This window comes from Macaca mulatta, chromosome 14, assembly GCF_049350105.2.
Source record: "Macaca mulatta isolate MMU2019108-1 chromosome 14, T2T-MMU8v2.0, whole genome shotgun sequence".
In the NCBI taxonomy this organism is placed as follows: domain Eukaryota; kingdom Metazoa; phylum Chordata; class Mammalia; order Primates; family Cercopithecidae; genus Macaca; species Macaca mulatta.
In genome coordinates, this window is record NC_133419.1 from 8819400 (window position 1) to 8833673 (window position 14274).

The 14274-nt window shown below is 54.5% G+C and overlaps 2 protein-coding genes across 4 annotated transcripts; both read right to left on the bottom strand.

Annotated features, from left to right (window-relative positions):
- Window positions 1–239: 239 nt before the first annotated feature.
- On the bottom strand, window positions 240–2060 carry FAM89B (family with sequence similarity 89 member B). 3 transcript variants are annotated; one of them, NM_001194782.2, is given in 2 exon segments: window positions 240–1036; window positions 1457–2060. In NM_001194782.2, coding segments are annotated over 2 exon segments (531 nt in total). In that variant the 5' UTR covers window positions 1748–2060; the 3' UTR covers window positions 240–796.
- Window positions 2061–2657: 597 nt separating this feature from the next.
- Window positions 2658–3964, bottom strand: ZNRD2 (zinc ribbon domain containing 2). Its single transcript, XM_015113792.3, has 4 exons — window positions 3913–3964; window positions 3668–3819; window positions 3453–3537; window positions 2658–3033 (listed from the first exon to the last, which is right to left on the bottom strand). The coding sequence occupies exons 1-4, from the start codon at window positions 3929–3931 to the stop codon at window positions 2690–2692; spliced, it is 600 nt and encodes a 199-aa protein (XP_014969278.1). The 5' UTR covers window positions 3932–3964; the 3' UTR covers window positions 2658–2689.
- Window positions 3965–14274: the final 10310 nt, after the last annotated feature.

Consider the following 14274-nt stretch of genomic DNA (forward strand, 5'->3'; position numbering starts at 1 on the left):
CCGAAGCGAACTGGGAGGAGGCGGAGGACTCGGAGGTCGCGGGCGAGAGAGGGGAAGTGACTCGACCGCAGTCACCCGGGCGGCTGAGCCAAGCTCGGCCAGCCGGGAGCGCCCCCAGCCCCGCCCGGGCGGGACGGCAGGACCTTCACTCGGGGGTCTCGGGCGCCACCCGCCGGCAGAGCGCGGGGCCGCACCTGCCAGAACGCCGCGGTCTTCCCGCCCCAGAGCCAGCCAGGCAGAGTACAACGACGCTGAGAGTATTTATTTATCTACGCGCCCTGGAGGCCGGCCCCTAAATTTAAATATCCAGCACGGGGCCTTGGCCCTCCTGGCCATGGGTGGGTATTGGGACGGGTCCTGGAGCCCTACCAGGGCAGAGGAACCCAGAGCCCGGAGGTGGGATGCCCCTGAGCCAGCAGCTGCCGATAGCAACAAAAGGTGAGGAGGAGATGGGAGCGAGGCACTCATCCCAATCCCAGAGATGCCAAGGGGAGGGGAAGATGCTTCGGGCCCCACTGCAAGGCTGAGGGTTGGCCAAGCTGGGGGTGCACACATGTGGAAGAAGTGGAGGCCCAGTACCATGGGCAGAGGCTGTACCCTAGGTACCCGCCCCAGTGCCAGTCAACCCAAGACAGGAGAAAGGGTTTGGCAGTTTCGCCTCTGAGGAATACATGCCTGGCCCTCCTGTGAGGTGAGGTGGTATGGGGGAAGGCGCAGGCTCCGCAGTCTGAGGGCTTGCCGGAGGGGGAGTTTCTGAGCCTTTTGCATGGGTGCGTGCCCCCTGCCCCCCAGCTCTTCAGAGGCTGATGTGGAAGGCATCCTGCAGCCACTGGTCACGGGCATTGTGCGTCTGGGGCACAGTGAGGGGTGGTGGGTCAGGAGGCAGGCTGGCATCGGGAGGCTCCTCATCGTCAGACAGGCCCGCATCCGGTGGGTAGGAGCTGTCCGAATGGAGGGAGGATGACAGGTCCTGACAGAAGCTCAGGTCTTGACACAGGTGTTTGTAGTCCTGGATTGACTCGTACAGGCCCCACAGCTGGCACAACAGGGACATGTCCAACTGCCGCAGCCCCACCTGCAGACAACTGAGGGTGGGCTGGAGTTGGGGTCCAGGCCACCCCAGCCCAGCCCAGCCCTGCCCCCTGGAACAGTGGGCCCCAGCCCATCTTCCCCGCACCTTCCTAAACAAAGTTTTTGTTTGTTTGGCAGTGCAACTTTAGTCACGACCCAAAAAATGGGGTTATTATCCATTTAGCAGGATGAAGTAACATCAGCAGATCATTTGAAAATATATGGTAACTACTGCCATAATTTTTAACTATCACTAATTATTGTTACCATAACCCTTGGAACCCAACTGGTGCCTGCAAGTCCTCTGAGACCCAGATCGCCTGTCCCAGTCCCCTGCGTTCCGCATCAGCCCCCCGCCCAGCTGGCCCGGCGCCCACCCACTTACCATCTCCTTGCGCAGCGCGGCCAGCGCCGAGTCGAGGTTGACAGGACGACGCGGGCCGGCTGCGGGTCCCGCGTTGGCGGCGCCGGCGGCGTGGCGGGGCCCGTCCGGGGCGCGGGCGGCGCGGCTCAGCTCGTCGTGGATGCGGCTGCGCTGGCTGTAGACGCGCTCCAGCTCCCGCCACGAGCCCCCGCTCGCATTAAGGAGGCCGCTGAGGCCGCGCGGCAGCGGTGGGAGCCCGGCCAAGGCGCAGCTTGCCCCGCCCGGCGCCTCTGCCGAGGGCAGCCCGTTCATGGCCACGGACGGCGATGCCACCTCCTTCTCCCCAACACTCCGCCCGGGACGCTGCCCGCAGGCCCCGCACCCCGCGGCCCCGCCGGAGCCCAGCCGCCGCCCGCAGGCCGCGCTTTGTTCCTTCCTCAGCTCCTCAGACTCCGCCTCTGCCCCACCCCCTCCGCATGGGCCGGGCCTCTCTTAAAAAGGCAACGGCTGTGGGACCACGTCGCGTAAAGCTGAGAAAAAGACAGCGGGGCACCCACTCACTCAAGGGGAGTTGGAAAAATGCGGCGGAGGGGGAAAAAGGCCGAAGGGGGCAGGCGTGGTTTCTTCGTGGTTCTTTTCGCTACCCCGTCTGCCCGCCGCGCCCCGCCCCCACACACACTGTGTTCTGCCCATTACCCTCCCAAGAAAAATGATCTAACAGTGGAATCAGGAGACTGGCAAGTCCACAGTTGGTGCCTAACGTGCCACCTGACGCTGAGGTCACCACAAACTCCTGTCGCTGAGTACCTGGGGTGGCCATGAGATGGAATAGGCTGATAGGGTCAGGATGCTCAGGGAAAGGAGCGGAATCTATCAAGGGGATTGGAACCCAAAATCTCACTTCCAGGTGGGGAATGGGCACCGGATGGCGGAGGAGGCTGCAGATGTGCTGTCAGACACAAGGCTAGGGTCCACCCCTCTGGCTGCTACCTTTGAAAAGGCTATCACCTCTTCCTTAGAAAAGGTGCATCACATAGTCATCTACCTACTCCCGCATCCTGACGGGAAACTGAGCAGAAACAAGTTCAACTCATCTCAGGGCGTCAAGGAGAGCAGAGAGTGGAGAGGTGAGAGGCCAAAAGTAGGAAAAACGTGAGTGCAGCTGGGGCTGGCATGCACACTCGGAACCAGGAAAAGAATAAACCACACAGAGGAACAGCTGTTTTTCTAGAGGGTTTTTCTCAGGGGCTTCTCTTAGTGCTGCAGCTGCTGCAGGCTGCGCAGGGCCTCCGCACATGCGCGGATAAGGCCACACAGCTGGATGCTAGTCTCCAGGGAGGTGCTAGAGCCTAGTTCAGCAGAGGCCCAGGTCAGCTTCTGCAAGAGGGCTGTCTGTGTGCAGGCCATGACATCTGTATTTGGAGGCACAGCAGGAGTGGGTGGCCCCTGGGCTGCCTTGAGTCCTGCTGCAGCTCCCTCACAGTGCTCCGGACGAGGTACTGGGGGCTGCGGCACAGGTCGAGAGCCCAAGGGGAGCTCTGAGGCAGAGGCCAGCTGGTGCTCCCGAGCTTGGGAGAGGGCAGCCTGGGCATTCAGAGCTAAAAAGAGGAGAAAGTGGGTAGAATGGTCAGGATGCCTGGCCCACCTCAGCCGTGAGCCATCTCCTTTCCTGCTCTGCTCTTTCTGTGCTTGAAGTGTTTTCCCTGTCCCTCTATAAGGCAATTCATCCACTTTCTACTTTGTATCACATTTATGCCTTAGCTTCAACTCTCCATCAGTACTGGGCCTGATTGAGCTCAGACTCTCGCGCAGTGGCTGGCACACAGGAGGTGCTTAGTTCTCTTATTGAGTTAATGGTCCTCTTTAGAGCCTAAAGGAGAAATCATTTTACCTCTGCCCCACCCAGAGACTCCACTGTCGCCCCCCAGGCCTACTGTTCTCGGGCCTCTATCACCACTTACCACGCTTCCCCCCTAAGCACATCCGGCCCCTCTCCCGGATTATTTTTTACCCTCACCGGGATTATCTTTATCCACGTCTGAGTCGAGTTCCTGACAAGCCACGCAGTAGATTTTCCGCTGTTTGTCTTGGAGGAGAATCGTCTACGGACCAAAAAGAACATGGGGCCGGAATGAGACGCCGGCGATGGAGTCCAGAGGGGAGGACTGAGGAAGGGCTGAGTGGCCCGACCCGCAGACCCATCCCTGCTGACTCGCCCGAGTCTCGCCTCACCCCGCAGTCCGCGCACGTCTCGCCCAGCATGCGGTAACCGCGCAGCAGATAGTCGCCCATGAGCCGGGAGATGCGATCTTGCCGCTCCCGTCGCGCCTGCAGCACCTTCGTCTCCGCCTCAGTCGGGGGCTCCCAGGAGAAGTCGTCGACTTCTGGGGAAGAGAAGCATAGGGACTGGGGGTCTTGCCGGAGCGGGCTGCCTCCCGTACCTCACAGCCACAAGCCCCTGCCGCCCAAGTCCTCACCGGCTCCGTTGAGGGCCATGTCGCCGTTGTCGCTGCCGGGCTCACCGGAAGTGACGTCAAAGCGGCGCGCCCTCCGCTGCGGCTCCGCCCCTTCTGTAGCGCCCAAGATTCAGGGCGGAAATGACGCCTCAGCGTGGTCCTCAGATCTCGCTGTGCCCGGAGTGGGGCGTGTCGGCTGCTACCGAGAACCTGCCCAGGGGACGCGTCAGTCAGCCGGAATCCAGGGGACGTTAACCTTCCGACGCGTGAGGCCTCGGGAGGAGCGTCTCCGTGGTAGCTCTGCTCCGGTCGCAAGACCTGAAAGTGGCCTCGGGAGGTCGCCCTTCCTTTCCGTCGTGGATGAAGGGGACCAGCTGGCTTGAGAAATCCCCGCTGGCCTCCGCCTCCCCTGGGGTTTCCCTTTCGGCGCAGGCGGGGCAGCGGCATCATCACGAACATCGCCACCCGAGTAATCACAGCGAGCGGCCCTTTGCGCATTCGTGGAGCTTCCTCAGGCCTCAGTGCTTCTCACTTCGCCCAGCAAGGCTGGCCAGGAGGGGAGCCTTCTCGCATTCCGTCTATTTCAAGACCCCTCCCCTTCTGCATGCTTGGTGTCCCAGTCTGTCACCCCGCTGCTTCCCAAGGCCTGGGACTGAAGCAAAGTCCGCCCCGAAACCGACCGTTCTTTGAAATTGAAATCCTCAAAAAGCCTGCGGACTGAATAGCGCTGTACTCAGCACGCGCATTGCGCTTCCAGCCGCCCTTGGGTGCTGCGTACTGGGCAGGGTCGGGTTGGGTCCTTCCTACATACTCTTGCGACCGTTAGGCTCTTCTTAGGTGAGTTGCAAGTTAAAATTACCAGGGCTCTCTGAACTTGGACCTTGGTGCTTTTTTTTTCTCTCTCTCTCTCTGTTCCGTGTTCTTTTTCCATATGCATCCTCTCCCTTATTAGATTCAGAGAAGCCAGACAGGGCAGGCAGGGGTCCTCAGATGTGCAGTCTGCAGGGCCTGAGGTTGTACACCAGGGCAATGGAAAAGCAGCTAGGACTTGGACTTTCTTTTTTTTTTTTTTTTTTTTTTTTTTGAGACGGAGTCTCGCTGTGTCTCCCAGGCTGGAGTGCAGTGGCGTGATCTCGGCTCACTGCAAGCTCCGCCTCCCGGGTTCACGCCATTCTCCCGCCTCAGCCTCCCAAGTAGCTGAGACTACAGGCGCCCGCCACCACGCCCGGCTAGTTTTTTGTATTTTTAGTAGAGACGGGGTTTCACCATGTTAGCCAGGATAGTCTCGATCTCCTGACCTCGTGATCCAGCCGCCTCGGCCTCCCAAAGTGCTGGGATTACAGGCTTGAGCCACCGCGCCCGGCCAGGACTTGGACTTTCATAATTACATCGACAGTCTCCTCCTCCGGATGGCACATGCCTCCTCAATCTGACCTGAAGTCCCCTCCTGCTGGCCTCCTCTTCCTTCCACGTAAAACCCCTGGAACTGTCATTCTTGCTGCCTCCTGCTTACCTAGAGAGCCCTGTGCCCCTTTGGCATCTCCATCTACCAGTCAGGCTCTTGGGCAGCAGCGTACCTGACTTAGGGCCTGTACCCCAAGTCGTTTCTATCAGGCACTAGAGCCACCGTTTTTTGTGTGTTTGTTTTGTTTGTATTTTTTGTAGCAATTGGGTTTCGCTGGTCTCCAAGTCCTGGACTCAACTGATCCTCCCACCTCAGCCTCCCAAAGTGCTGGGATTACAGTGAAGTGCACCCAGCCTTAGGCTGACTAGAGGAACTATCTCTATACCATCTCTTGGACGCATAGACCCCCAGGTTATTACTGTCTCCAGCTCCCAGCCCTACCCTGAATTCCTCAGTGCGCCGACTATGTCACCATTATGGCCGATAACCACTCAACTGTCTATTCTGCCTCGCACCTACAAAGACCCTTATATGAGTCCTCTCACTTAATCTCTCCAATTTACTCCTCATGATAACCTTATATGGGGTATTATCCCCATATAAGCAGGAAACTGAATAATTCTTTTAAAATACAGTGTCATTCTTGTACTAAAAACCATCTGGTTGCTGGGAATGGTGGCTCACGCCTGTAACCCCAGCACTTTGGAGGCCGAGGCAGGCAGATCACTTGAGTTCAGGAGTTCGAGACCAGCCTGGCCAACATAGTGAAACCCCATCTCTACTAAAAATACAAAAATTAGCCAGGTGTGGTGGCGGGCGCCTGTAATCCCAGCTACTTGGGAGGCTGAGGCAGGAGAATTGCTTGAGGCAGAAGTGAGCCGAGAGCACACGACTACACTCCAGCCTGGGCAACAGAGTGAGACTCTGTCTCAAAAAAAAAAAAAAAAATCTGGCATCTCCCCATCATACTTAGACAAAATCCAAAGTCCTTGTTATGGTCTCCAGGGTCCTACAAATCTGGCCTTGGCCCCCCACATCCAGACAACACATACAGAGATGCACACCCATCTCCCATCCTCCCTGCATCCCTCTTCTCTCACTGCTCAAGAAGATTCTTGCCACTTTTCTCCTCTCAGGGCTCCTCACCATCTTAAGTTCCACTGTAGGGTAGACAAGACACAGAACTGGAATGAGGCAGGACTGGGTTTGATCCTGGATCCGCTATTTACTATATCACCTGGAGTAATTTACTTCATCACTCTGGACTTCAATTTCTCATCTGTAAAACAGGGACAGTAGACCAGGTACGGTGGCTCAGGCCTATAATCCCAGCACTCTGGGAGGACATGTAAGAGGATTGCTTGAGACCAGCCTGGACAGCATAGTAAGACCCCATCTCTAAAAAATATATATATATTTTACTTAGCGGGTGCAGTGGCATGCACTTGTAGTCCCAGCTACTCAGGAGGCTGAGTAGGAGGATTGCTCCCAGCCCAGGAGATCCAGGCTGCAGTGAGCCATGATCAGGCTTCTGCACTGCAACTTGGGTGATAGAGCAAGACCCTGACTCAAAACAAAAATGGGGCCACTTATGCCTGTTTGGTGCTTGTTTGTTTTTTGAGATGGAGTCTCGCTCTGTCACCCAACCTGGAGTGAAGTGGTGTGATCTTGGCTCACTGCCACCTCTACCTTCCAGGTTTAAGCGATTTCTTGTGCCTCACCCACCTGAGTAGGATTACAGGCATGCACCACCACACCTGGCTACTTTTTTTCTTTCTTTCTTTCTTTTTGAAATGGAGTCTCACTCTGTCATCCAGGCTGGAGTGCAGTGGTGCAATCTCGACTCACTGCAAGCTCCACCTCCTGGGTTCACAACATTCTCCTGCCTCAGCCTCCCGAGTAGCTGGGACTACAGTCGCCTACCACCATGCCTAGCTAATTTTTTGTATTTTTAGTAGAGACAAGGTTTCACTGTGTTAGCCAGAATGGTCTCGATCTCCTGACCTTGTGATCCACCTGCCTCGGCCTCCCAAAGTGCTGGGATTACAGGCGTGAGCCACCACACCTGGCTGTCCAGCTAATTTTTTTTTGCATGTTTAGTAGAGACAGGGTTTTACCATGTTAGCCAGGATGGTCTCGATCTCCTGACCTCGTGAGCTGCCCGTCTTGGCCTCCCAAAGTGTTGGGATTACAGGCGTGAGCCACTGTGCCCGGCGAATTTTTTAATTTAGTAGCAGTAGCCATAGCAGTAGCAGAGACGGGGTTTCACCATGTTGGCCAGACTGATCTCAAGCTCCCGACTTCAGGTGATCTGCCCACCTCAGCCTCCCAAAGTGGTAGGATTACAGGCGTGAGCCACTGCGCCCAGCTTCAAAGATGTTTATCCAGGGAACAGCCATGGAAGATGGAGTTGGTGTCTCCCTCCAGAGCAAAGGACAACCATGCTTACTGGCTTTGAGTTTCCTAAGCTTAGGGTCCTCTCCCACAATGCAGTTCACTCTGTATGTCCGCACTAACCTGAGCCCATCAGCATCACCCCCATGGGACTTAGGGTTAAAAGGAACTGACGGAAATATGCTGGTGCTCGTGCTGTTTGCTGCACAGTGATAAAGTCCTTTGTCTCTGACCCAGGACTCTCTTGTATTTTGCCAGCATCCTTGAACCTGATGGGCTACCTTGGCAGGTTGCAAATTGGATAAGATCTCAGATGCTTCATAGTCCTTGACATAGAAGGTGCTTACAGGTGTTGGTGGTAAAACCTATTCGCAACAGTCACAGTGGACAGGCCAGTGTCTATGGAGCAGTGGGCTTGGACTCTTTCACACCCTTCCCTTGCCAACAGAATGTACCACACCTTCGGCCAGGGATGGTGGCTCACAACTGTAATCCCAGCACTTTGGGAGGTCAAGATGAGCAGATCACTTGAGGTCAGGAGTTTGAGACCAGCCTGGCCAACATGGTGAAACCCCATCTCTACTAAAAATACAAAAACTAGCTGGGCATGGTGGTGCGAGCCTGTAGTTCCAGCTACTTGTGAGGCTGAGACAGGAGAATCGCTTGAACCAGGAGGCAGAGGTTGCAGTGAGTAGAGATCCTGCCACTGCACTCCAGCCTGGGCAACAGAGCATGCAGTCAGGGGAGGGAAAGGAGGGAAAGGAGGAGCGGGAGGGGACGGGAAGGGGGAAGGGAATCACACCTTCATGTGAGCCAGTCCAAATTGGTCCCTCCTTGTGGCACTGATGACACGGCTGTAGTTAGGCTCTTTTCTGGGTGATAGTGCACACCACGGCAGCTCAGTCACACACAGCTCAATTACAGCTCTCCCTGGGCTGGCTGATTTTGTGGGGATGGTTTACATGGCAACAAGTTGCCTATGCCACATTGCTGTGCCTCTGAAAAACATAACTCACATCATTTGTATATTCACACAGGCACAGAAAAGGGGTCAGCTATTCATTTTTTTTTTTTTTTTTTGGTTTTCACTGCAATGTGAATCACCTTGACATGTCTGTGAAACAGGAAGTGGCTGGATGATACAGCAATAAAAATAATCACACTCAACTTGGTGTGTGTATTTTCTTTGGGCCAGGCACTGTTAGGAGCTATGTATGAAGTATTTCACTTATTCCTTAGGACAACACTGGCAGCTGGGTCTTACTATCATTCCCAATTTGCAAATGAGGAGGCTGAGGCCTGGAGTAGTAAGATGTATTCACAGTCACCCAGTTGGGAGTGGCAGGTGGCAGCCAGTGTACCTCTTGAGCCTGAGCTCTTACCAGTAGATTTCTCCTGTGCTCAAAAAGCAGGGAAGAGTGGCAGGGCAGAAGAGCACCCTATTTATCAAGTGTGAAGATAGTTTCATTTCATTTCCAATCCCAACTCTCGGTGTCCATCGTTTTACTACTCACAGTAAGTGGCACATCAGAGGGGTTTAATAACAGCCACTTTCAGTAAAGTGTCTTTGGAGAGAGATGCATTAGGGCAACATTGCCCCCTCCAGGCCTTCATCACTTCCATCCCTCATCTTCAAAACTGATGATCGAGGCCGGGCGCAGTGGTTCATGTCTGTAATCCCACACTTTGGGAGGACAAGGCAGGCAGATCACCGGAGGCCAGGAGTTCGAGATCAGCCTGACCAATATGCTGAAACCCCATATCTACTAAAAATACAAAAATTAGCTGGGAGTGGTGATGGTGGCTGCCTATAATCCTAGCTACTCAGGAGGCCGAGGCACAAGAGTCGCTTGAACCCAGGAAGTGGAGGTTGCAGTGAGCTGAGATTGTGCCATTGCACTCCAGCCTGGCAACAGAGTGAGACTCTGTCTCAGAAAAAATTAAAACTGATGAGTGTGGTCCCCTTGCCTTCTACCCACCCACCCCCTCCCCAAGAGCCATTTCTTTCTTCCCAAAGACATGCAGAACTCAGAAGGACAACACGTAGAGGCGGCACAGCACCTGATACACAGCCCTCATGGCACAGTAGCTTTCCTCCTCCCCAGCAGCAGCCCATCTCTTGCCACCCTGCCCATCTTGGCTTGCAGATGCAGACAATGATGAAAAGGTCTCACATATCCTGAGTGCTTACTGTGTGGCAGGCATCTGCTAAGGGCCTCATAAATATCAGCCCACTGATTCCCTGCTTATTTTTATTTTTATTTTTGAGAGAGAGTCTCGTTCTATCGCCCAGGTTGGAGTGCAGTGGCACAATCTTGGCTCACTGCAACCTCTACCTCCTCAGTAGCTGGGATTACAGGCATGTACCACCACGTCCGGCTAATTTTTGTATTTATGGCAGATGGAGTTTCACCATGTTGGCCAGGCTGGTCTCGAACTCCTGACCTCAAGTGATCCACTCGCCTTGGCCTCCCAAAGTGCTGGGATTATAAGTGTGAGCCACCACGCCCCGACTTCCCTGTTAATCTGTTATTTTTTTATTTTTATTTTTATTTTTTTTGAGAAGGCGTCTTGCTCTGTCACCAGGCTGGAGTGCAGTGGCGCAATCTTGGCTCACTGCAACCTCTGCCTCCCAGGTTCAAGAGATTCTCCTGGCCGGGCGCGGTGGCTCAAGCCTGTAATCCCAGCACTTTGGGAGGCCGAGGCGGGTGGATCACAAGGTCAGGAGATCGAGACCACAGTGAAACCCCGTCTCTACTAAAAAAAAATACAAAAAATTAGCCGGGCGCGGTGGCGGGCGCCTGTAGTCCTAGCTACTCAGGAGGCTGAGGCAGGAGAATGGCGTGAACCCAGGAGGCGGAGCTTGCAGTGAGCCGAGATCGCGCCACTGCACTCCAGCCTGGGCAACAGCGTGAGACTCCGTCTCAAAAAAAAAAAAAAAGAGAGATTCTCCTGCCTCAGCCTCCTGAGGACTAAGGCGTGCGCCACCACGTACGGCTAATTTTTGCATTTTTAATGTTGGTCAGGATGGTCTCAATCTCCTGACCTCGTGATCCATCCGCCTCGGCCTCCCAAAGTGCTAGGATTACAGGCGTGAGCCGCTGTGCCCGGCCAATTTTTTTTATTATTATTATTATTTTTTTATTTATTTATTTATTTTTTTTTTTTTTTGAGACGGAGTCTCGCTCTGTCGCCCAGGCTGGAGTGCAGTGGCACGATATCGGCTCACTGCAAGCTCCACCTCCCGGGTTCACGCCATTCTCCCGCCTCAGCCTCCGAGTAGCTGGGACTACAGGCGCCCGCCACCACGCCCGGCTAGTTTTTTGTATTTTTAGTAGAGACGGGGTTTCATCATGTTAGCCAGGATGGTCTCGATCTCCTGACCTCGTGATCCACCCGCCTCGGCCTCCCAAAGTGCTGGGATTACAGGCTTGAGCCACCACGCCCGGCCTTTTTTTATTTTTTTACTTTTATTTTTTGAGACAGAGCCCCACTCTATCACCCAGGCTGGAGTGCAGTGGTGCCATCTCGGCTCACTGCAGCCTCTGTCTCCTGGGTTCAAGCGATTCTCATGCCTCAGCCTCCCAAGTAGCTGGAATACAGGCATGCGCCACCACACCTGGCTAACTTTTTGTATTTTTAGCAGAGACAGGGTTTCACCATGTTGGCCAGGCCGGTCTGGAACTCCTGGCCTCAAGGAATCTGCTCGCCTCGGTCTCCCAAGTGCTGGGATTACAGGCATGAGCCACTGAGACTGGCCTCATTCCCTGTTTAAAAATGAGGAAAGCCAGGTGCAGGGTCATGTGCCTGTAATCTCAGCTACTCAGAAGGCTGAATGGGGAGGATTACTTGAGGCCAAGAGTTTGACTCTATATTGACTGGGCAATATAGAGAGACTGTCTCTAAAAAAAAAAAAAAAAAGGAGGGGTAGGGGGTCGAGGACTGAGGCATAGAGAAGTTGAAGGATTTTCCCAGTTCACTTAGCTGATGCATGACACAGCCAGTATGATCTCATGCTAGAAAACAACCACTGCGATGCTGCCTCCTGAGACAGAACTTTCATCATGCAGCTGCTGTCACCCTGTCCAGCCAATCCCTTAGCACGGCATCAGGAGCCCTGAGTTCAGGTTCTGGCTCTGCTAATGGCTGGTTGTGCAACCTCAGTCAAGTCCCATTTCTTCTCTGGGCTTCAAAAACCCAAGAACCTCAAGAACATTTGAGCAGCCTGAACATTCCCTGGGCCTGGGTCCCATGGCTCCTCCTTGTCCCATTCCAGCAAAGCCCCTCGTTGCCCTCAGGGTCCTACCCACCTATCTTCAGGACATTTGTGAACAAATGTCAGGTCTCCTGATGCCTTCGGGACACCTCCCATTCCTCTCCCCAGGATCATTGTATATATAGGTTCTGGATCAGGCAGGCTTCAGTTCAATCACCAGGTGACCTGAGTCTAGTTGCTTTTTGTTTGCTTTCTTGTTTTTGTTTTTTGACACAGAGTCTCGCTCTGTCGCCCAGGCTGGAGTTCAGTGGTGCTATTTCGGCTCACTGTTAGCCCCGCCTCCTGGGTTCAAGCCATTCTCTAGCCTCAGCCTCACAAGTAGCTGGGACTACAGGTGCCCACCACCATGCCCGGCTACTTTTTTTGTTTTTTTGTTTTCAGTAGTAGAGACGGAGTTTCACCGTATTAGCCAGGATGGTCTCGATCTCCTGATCTCGTGATCCGCCTGCCTTAGCCTCCCAAAGTGCTAGGATTACAGGCGGGAGCCACCGCACCCGGCCTAGTCTAGTTGTTTCATCTTCAGAGCCTTGGTTTCCCCTTTGCAGGGTCGCTGGGAGGAGGATGGGGCCCCACAGTGTAGAGTGCATGGTAGATGGCAGGCACTCTCGTGGCCTCTCTGTGTAGTCAATCAACAAACTTCAGCACCCTCTCTGTGCCAAGCCTTGTTCTGAGATCTGGAGACAAGGTTGTCCCTCCCTCAGAGGGTGGCAAGATGAACAATAAGCAAGTCAACAAATCCACAAAGAAGAATGCTTCAGATTTTGTGGAGTACGGGAAAAACACAGGTATGGTGGCATGACGCTGTAGTCCCAGCTAATTGGGGATGCTGAGGCATGAGAATTGCTTGAACCCGGGAGATGGAGGCTGCAGAGTGGAGCCGAGATCGTACCACTGCACTCCAGCAGAGCAAGAGCTTGTCTCCAAAAAAAATCAAAAAAACCAAAAAACAAAAAACCCTAACATTAGTGAAGCTTGGTTGTGCACCTATAGTTCCACCTGCTGAGGTGGGGGTGGGAGGGAGTGGGTTTAGGTGGGAGGATCCCTTGAGTCTGGGATGTTGAGGCTGCAGTAAGCCAAGATCATGCCGCTGCACTCCAGCCCTGGCATGGAGTGAGACCCTGTCTCAAAAAAAAAAAAAAAAAAAAAGGTGTGCTGGCAGATTCTAGGCAAATGAGGTGCCACATGTGGTGATGAGGTTAGAAAAGATGTTCAGGCCAAAGAGACCATGTGTATTGGGCTTTGTCAGCTTGCCCTGCAGATCCCGTCTGCATTCCTGACCTCCCTGCTGTGCCAGGAAGCTAAGCTCCACCTGCTGCACCCCCAGGCCCCTCAGTCCATAGGCTTTCTTCTGGGTTCAGCCCACAGGAGGCCCAGCTGGAGACCCGTGACCAGGAGGAGATTAGGATGATATTTTTTTCCCCAGCACCCTCCCTGCAGGCTGCAGGAGGCCAGGGGCTGCTGCTTTGCTTCAGGCCATACCTCTCAGGCAGCCCTCCCTGGTTATGCCAATGGAGCAATGTGCACTGGAGTGATGTCCCTCTGTTGCTAGCCCCAGTGGTTTCAGCTATTTCCTGCGGAGGCCCTGAGAGCTGAAGGAATTTGGTTGGGTATCATTTGAGTTGGGCATCATTACTGGGCTGGACACTTTCATTGCTCCTTCTCACTGAGTCCCCTCATCAGCCCCTGAAGAAAGGCTGTCATCCCCTCATCCTACTGGCAGCAGCTTTAGACACGAGGGCCACACCCTCCTCCTGGCTCTTCCCCTTCCCCACCACACTCCTGGTTTTCCTCTCTGCTCCCTCCAGCTGCTCTTTCTGGTCTTTTGCCTGACTCCGTCTCCTCTCCCCGCCTGACTCCGCCTCCTCTCCCTGACCTGGGAATGGTGACCTCCCTGGGGCACCCTGGGCCCTCTTCTCTCCATAGTAAGCCCACCCTTTCCCACTGTCGTAGACACCCCTGTATAACCCCAGGCCTCTGTCTCCAGGTCAGACGTCCTGTCTGAGCTGCAGACTCCCTGTTTTGGGCACCTCCACTTGGATGACTCACAAGCATCTCAAATTCAGCAGGGCCAGAACAGAGCTGTGGACCCTGCCCCGTGTTTCCAGCTTCTCTGCCTCCCCTCTTCTTTGCCCATCCAGGGATCAGACCAGGATTCTGGGGACCATTCGTGCCACCTGCCTCTCCAGCAGCCCCACTTCACACAGTCTTTACATCTCCCCTCCCAAATACATCTCTCCTGGGGCCAAGTGAGATCTCTCTCCTGGGATGAAGGCAGGGTGCTCGTTCTTGCCCTGACACAGTCCCACTG

What these genes read in the sequence shown, in the direction of transcription:
- ZNRD2 (XM_015113792.3), bottom strand. An exon ending in AGACGTGCGCGGACTGCGGG is followed by an intron (nt 3,538 to 3,667) that starts GTGAGGCGAGAC and finishes TTTGGTCCGTAG; the next exon opens with ACGATTCTCCTCCAAGACAA. An exon ending in CGTGGATAAAGATAATCCCG is followed by an intron (nt 3,034 to 3,452) that starts GTGAGGGTAAAA and finishes TCCTCTTTTTAG; the next exon opens with CTCTGAATGCCCAGGCTGCC.
- FAM89B (XM_001118120.5), bottom strand. Translation starts at nt 1,747, where the DNA reads ATGAACGGGCTGCCCTCGGCAGAGGCGCCGGGCGGGGCAAGCTGCGCC. An exon ending in CCGCGCTGCGCAAGGAGATG is followed by an intron (nt 1,076 to 1,456) that starts GTAAGTGGGTGG and finishes AGTTGTCTGCAG; the next exon opens with GTGGGGCTGCGGCAGTTGGA.